The 6,086-nt window shown below is 45.5% G+C and overlaps 1 protein-coding gene across 3 annotated transcripts; it reads left to right on the forward strand.

Annotated features, from left to right (window-relative positions):
* Window positions 1-227: 227 nt before the first annotated feature.
* On the forward strand, window positions 228-5,240 carry LOC139062075 (spectrin alpha chain, non-erythrocytic 1-like). 3 transcript variants are annotated; one of them, XM_070542307.1, is made up of 12 exons: window positions 228-1,998; window positions 2,574-2,696; window positions 2,767-2,984; window positions 3,408-3,500; window positions 3,611-3,715; window positions 3,791-3,823; window positions 3,908-3,943; window positions 4,152-4,199; window positions 4,312-4,380; window positions 4,461-4,772; window positions 4,867-5,073; window positions 5,156-5,240. In XM_070542307.1, exons 4-9 carry the CDS (start codon window positions 3,435-3,437, stop codon window positions 4,360-4,362), a joined length of 339 nt encoding a protein of 112 aa, XP_070398408.1. In that variant the 5' UTR covers window positions 228-1,998; window positions 2,574-2,696; window positions 2,767-2,984; window positions 3,408-3,434; the 3' UTR covers window positions 4,363-4,380; window positions 4,461-4,772; window positions 4,867-5,073; window positions 5,156-5,240. The 3 variants fall into 3 exon arrangements, with proteins under 3 accessions (XP_070398408.1, XP_070398409.1, XP_070398407.1); XM_070542308.1 differs by lacking the exon at window positions 3,908-3,943 and having other exon boundaries at window positions 228-2,696; XM_070542306.1 differs by lacking the exons at window positions 228-1,998; window positions 2,574-2,696; window positions 2,767-2,984; ... (2 more) ...; window positions 3,791-3,823; window positions 3,908-3,943 and having other exon boundaries at window positions 4,050-4,380.
* The last annotated feature ends 846 nt before the right edge of the window (window positions 5,241-6,086 follow it).

Below are 6,086 nucleotides of genomic sequence, written 5' to 3' on the forward strand. Positions count from 1 at the left end.
CACGTGACCGCCGCCTCAGACCCACGTGACCACAGAGCTAGCTCCGTGGAAAGGCCTCAGTACAGCCTCGGTCTGGCTTGGAAACTGCTCCGGCATTTTGAGTCTCTGTGTTTGTGTATTCTTCTTTGGATATTATTGGTGCAATTGTTGGACAAAATGACTTGCAGTGGTATTAATTTCACTAATAGAGCGTCCAAGGAGTCTCCACTTCATTTTTTTCGGTAAGTTAAAATCTATATTCGTATTTTATGTCACTGCCACCTTTAAACTAGCTGAGTTTACCGAAGTAGCTAGCTAACTATCAGTTTAACATGTAGCATGTACTGTTTAACCATGAAATTTAAATGTAAAATACGGTAAAATAATTAATAGGGCATATTTAGATGGGTAATAGGGTAAAACCCAGTGCATTTAAGATAAAAATGGGTTGACATATGACGGAGCGCTAAGAGGGAGACTTCTGTGTCCATTCTTCCATCCGGTAATCCCCAGCGGTCAGGCCGGGCAGCCTGACCGATCCGGTGCCTACTTGCTGCGCCTAGCTGCTGCGCGGTCTGACCGCTCGTGGAGTTTTTCATGTCTGACTTTAACCGCATCTAATACTGTATTACGGCGTGAGCGCAACAGCGACAACTTAATATCGATGTGTAAGCAGCCTGAGTGGTAGGGTGTTTTCATCTGAACCCTTAAAACCTCCAGCAGGCTATGCTGCACTATTGACGTGTTAGCGCGCGGCGCTAACAACTTAGCAACGTGACATGTCTCTGAGAAAGCGTAAAACACGGACGCTTCTTCTGAAGCGGAAAATAACACCTCTTCTTAAGCAGAGCAGGATGTCGCCTCGGCTCGTTCACGGCCGAGCCGGACTGAGCTCGATAACATTGACCAAGCACAGCCACTGGGCCGTTGTAGCTGCCACCAGGCCTGCTGAAGGAACTCCAGCGGGTTTCATCAGACTCGTAAAGTTTCTTGTTTTTGCTGGGGATTTCTGTATTTTACCGCTCCCTCCTGCAGTCTTCCCCTATTAAAATTTAAAATGTGTAACTTTATGTATTGTGATGAATGACTAATATTCATGTAAAACTAAAACGTTAGGCATTTAGGGGGAAAAAACAAAATAATAAACATTATACAGATGTCAAATAAATCAAACTGTAATTAAACTATATATTTTCAAAGTCATATAGACAGCATGATGGTTTGTGTGATCCGCGCGGTTTCACTTACACCCCTTTAATGATCAGGCTGTTTTTTATTATTTTTATCAGCTGATAGCAGTTAAAATTATGGTAAAAAATACTTTTATCTGTTTTTGATAACTTAATGCCCAGGAAGAGCATCTTCCTGGGCATTAAATATAACCCAAATGTTTTATTATGAGCAGATCTGATGAAGGTTTAGACAAGCAGTCTGCAAAGTAAAACTTGTTTAGAGTCCAAACTCTTACTAAAGCTTTTAAAAAGAAAAAATGGTTGAATTTTGAGAAATATCCACAACAGGGGAGCGAGACCTCTGAAAAATGTATATTTTCTCTGAATTCATAGAATAATGTGAAGATTCTGGGAAAAGTTGGGATTCTGAGATTAAAACGTAAATCTTTCTAATCATAATTCTGGCAGTTTTTGTGTCCTTCTGCTGTGGAAAGTCGTGCAACATGAAGATACTGAGAAGATGCTTACAACCTGTATTTTTATTCCATCCATAAATAAAATCATGAGCTATTTTTTTAATCCAAATTTGATACAAAGGGCCATCGTTGGTTCCAGACCCGTTCTAGAACATTCCTCTAATCTTAAAGTCATCATCAGTTTCTTCCTTTTAACAAATATTTATTTGTTCAAATATTTAATATTTATAACTGGAATATTTGTTCCTCCCTTTCCCACTGCAGTTAGTCCTGTCCTGCAACCCTGTTTTTGCAGCTTAGTGAAGCCAACCATCACTAACCTGGGGGTGGTTTTGGACCCAGAGATGCGGATGGACTCCCACATTAGCCAGGTGGTTAGATCCTGCTTTTCCCGGCTTCGCCAGCTACCAAAGATGAAGTCCATCCTGAAAGACGTGTCATATTTTCTCCCCAAGCTGGACCTGACCGTCATGTATCGGTCCAAAATAGTGTGATGATATTGTGTTTTTTGTACATAACAGACTTTTTAACAGACAAATTTGTCGCATTCTCCTACACCTCTTCACGGGCTCGCCACAGTAAATATTCTATTTGGCAAGAGATAAACTTTATTGTATTTATCCTAGTGAATCTATAATTAAACGGGTAAACTAGTAGTAGCACATCCAACATCAAAGAAAGTAAAATGTTACTATCAGGAGAGGGAGAATGTTTAAGTGGTTAGCAGCAGTGTGCTAGCCGATGGCCCCCTCCATGAGGCCACCACAGCTCAGCAGAACATCGTTGTAGCTTCTTCTGGGGAGAAAAACACTTGGAGAAAAAATAAAGTTAACAGCTGAAATAGCAGGAAATAATACAGTTAAAGAGCAGATTGTAGAAGAAAGAAACCCCTGGGTTAAACTGGTCTGTCTACTGCATAATGCTGAACTCTAACATGTGTCCTCAGGGAAGGACCTGATTGGTGTCCAGAACCTGTTGAAGAAGCACCAGGCTCTGCAGGCTGAGATCACAGGTCATGAACCTCGCATCAAGGCTGTCACCCAGAAAGGAGAGACCATGGTGGAGGAAGGTAGAGCAGGTCTGGTCCTGACATGTTTCTGAGGTGTCTGCAGGTTCTGGCTCACTTTTTTTGGGTCCAGGTCACTTCGCTGGTGAGGAGGTGAAGACTAAGCTGTCAGAGCTTCATGGACGTTGGGACACGCTAAAGGCCAAGGCGTCCCAGAGGAGGCAGGACCTGGAGGACTCTCTGCAGGCCCAGCAGTACTTTGCGGATGCTAATGAGGCCGAGTCCTGGATGAGGGAGAAGGAGCCCATCGTTGGAAGTCCAGACTAAGGGAAAGACGAGGACTTGGCCGAGGTATGGAAGTCCCTTCCTGAGAAACTCCAATCGCTTTTCTTTGCTCTCTTTCCAGTCCTTCATAATTAGTGTTTCTGTATTTGTCATTTCCTTCGGTTGTCTACCAGACATCGTTGCTCGTTTGAGTGTCTCATGGGTTAGGGGTAGAAGTGCTGGCCTCGCACAGGAAGTGATGACAAACGTGTTCCCGGCGCTCTTATTTCAAACGGTTTACAAGCTGTGATGTGTGTTCCCGCTGCAGAGCAGCCATGACACGTGGCAGCCGGCAGAAGGCTCACGCTTTTCCACTAAACACCCGCAGAGCTGCGTCTGCGGTGAACTGAGCAGGGTTTGTTTTACAGTGGCGGATCCGATTGGACCATCGCTGCGAGAAAGCTCCACTTGTGTCAGACGAGCTGAAGGTTCTGATGTTCTGCTCCACAGGCTCTCCTGAAGAAGCACGAGGCCCTGATGTCGGACCTGTCGGCTTATGGCAGCAGCATCCAGGCCCTGAAGGAGCAGGCCAAGTCCTGCAGGGTGAGTTCAGAGCCCTCGGCCCGTCAGAACATTCTTATCCACCACGTTCTAACACCAGACCTGTTAACCCGACAGCAACAAGATAATCAGCAGGTGCTTTTGTCCTGCAGGACCTGAAGGCCAACGAGTCCCGCCTGAGGGACATCAACAAGGTGGCATCTGAACTGGAGTCAGAAGGTCTGATGGCTGAGGAGGCTCCTATGGTTCAGGCTCAGGTGAGCGTCACCTGTCTGCAGCAGCTGGTCCCTCTCACTTCCTGGTTTGTTAACTCTGCTCGTCTCTGTTTGTAGCAACAAGAACATCTGGGTTCTGCTCCTGGAAAGGTGCATGTTGTCCTCCGCCTCCACCAGAACCAGACGTGGTGTTTATGTTACCACTCATTTGTTTGTTTGTTTGTTTGTTTACAGGACGAAGCCGACTCTAACACGGCGTCACCCTGGAAGGTGAGTTCATTCAGCTGATCAGAGGTCACCTCTGATGGCAGCAGTCACGGCCGACCGTGCTGACATCACACAGGAATTCAGGTGACCCGGCAGGCACCAGGTGCTGGTGAAAGTGGGGACATGTCAGCTGGTTGCCATGGCTACAGTTATCTTTATGCATCTGTATGACTGCTGACTGGTGTGTGTTTCCTGTGACCTTTGACCTCAGACCGTACGGTTGGGCGTTCAGACGACGGCTAACTTTAATTCCATCAAGGTAAGAGGAAGCTCTTCCCTTCCTGTCTGAGCGATCCGTCTCCAGGTTTCCTCGTCCGGCGTCCAGCCCGCTGGCGTCCACCTTCATCTCACTGGGTTTGGTTTCTCTCCAGGAGCTGAACAACCGCTGGCGCTCGCTGCAACATGCTGGGCAGCGCCCATGAGGTGTAGCGCTTCCACAGGTACCCCGCACACTTATGCGCCGCTTACGGGTCAGTAGAGTTTGGACCCACACTCAGACGGAGTTCTGATGTCTTCTCAGAGACGCTGATGAGACCAAAGAGTGGATCGAGGAGAAGAACCAGGCCCTGAACACAGACAACTACGGCCACCACCTGGCCAGCGTTCAGGCTCTGCAGCGTGAACATGAAGGCTTTGAGCGTGACCTGGCAGCTCTGGGTGATAAGGTCCGCTTTCCTGATTGGTACCAGGACCCGAGTTGTCTCTGGAGACACATTCTTCATGGTTCTGGTGACTACACCCCAGCCGTTCCTGATCAGCAATCAGCGGGGTGCTTTCCTATTTAAGGTGGATGGAGGACACAATTTGACGCCAGAAGATTGCCTCAGTTTTGGTAGTAACCAGCCACTCGTGTTACCTCTAGTGTTCCTAGGATTAATGTTATTTCGTAGTGTTTTTGCTCTTATATTGGATTTACCATTCTTCAGGATTCCTGTCGACCTCATTGGATACTGACCTCTACTCCAGGATTTGGATATTCAACACACGGACCTTATCACCACCCTCCATAACCCACCTCTCATCTCACCCAGTGCCCCATCCACCAGGACGCCCCGCTTCTCTCCACCTCTGCTCCCTCTCCTGCGCTTCCTCTCTACCTCTCTCTCCTCCAGCCAACACATACACCCACCACAGTAAGTCTGCTGAACACCTCTGCCTGCCTACAATGGATTTTGAAACCAGAACCTAAGCTCACCTGTGTTCTCCCTCCTCCAGACGCTGAGCTGTTGTTGCAGTTCCAACCACAGACTTATCTGTGCACCTTAAGTTCCTCCTTATAAATAAATCATTTTTTCCATCAGTTTTTGGTCACTGTTGTATTCTGCATGTCTTGGGTTAAGTACCTTCCTCCAAACATGACACTCCTCCTCAAAGAGCAAATCTGTTCAGCACATTCTGACAGACAGACCACCATTCTTCTGTCATGATGCTGTACAGGACATTTTTAGAGTTTTTCTTTTTAAAGATAAATAGGATTACATTTAAATAGCAATACTTTCACATTATCATTTTCCCACACTTTCTGTATAACTGTATTTTGTTGTTTTTCAATAAAGAATGACAAATTATTTAAGTTTGGATTTGTTGCACACAAATATATATCTGTAAAAAATATCTACAAAACTAATGTATACATAACAAGTATGATTGGGTTTTGCAATACGGCACTATTTTAGTAAGATTTTTAAACCAAGTAAAGTTAGTAAAGAACACATTTCTATTGTCTGCTAAGAAACTGTTGGGATTTAAAATGGGCCTGTTGTACAAATAACTTGTAAATGATTATTCCTCACTTTTGTCTTAACCAAAGAAATTCCAGTAATTGAGCAAAAACATTTATTTTTAACACTACATTTTATAAAACAGGGCGCAAAGTGTCGGCACATGTATGTATGTCGATGGTCCGCCCCAACCGAACCAGGAGACACAGACGTCAGGGAGGCCAAGGTTGTCTCTGCAGCTCTCTGGGCACCACGCCTCACGTAGCTGTCTCCAATTATCCAAATGGCTATGGAGAAAAAATAACAGGTTTGTCATAATTGTTTAAAGTACAAAACCATACATGAAGTGGTGAGACAGGTATGTGGAACTTACACTTGCTGCTTTGCATAGCTGATGTTGGAGACACACAGGCTGCCATGGTGAC

Source organism: Nothobranchius furzeri, chromosome 12 (assembly GCF_043380555.1).
Source record: "Nothobranchius furzeri strain GRZ-AD chromosome 12, NfurGRZ-RIMD1, whole genome shotgun sequence".
Classification (NCBI taxonomy): domain Eukaryota; kingdom Metazoa; phylum Chordata; class Actinopteri; order Cyprinodontiformes; family Nothobranchiidae; genus Nothobranchius; species Nothobranchius furzeri.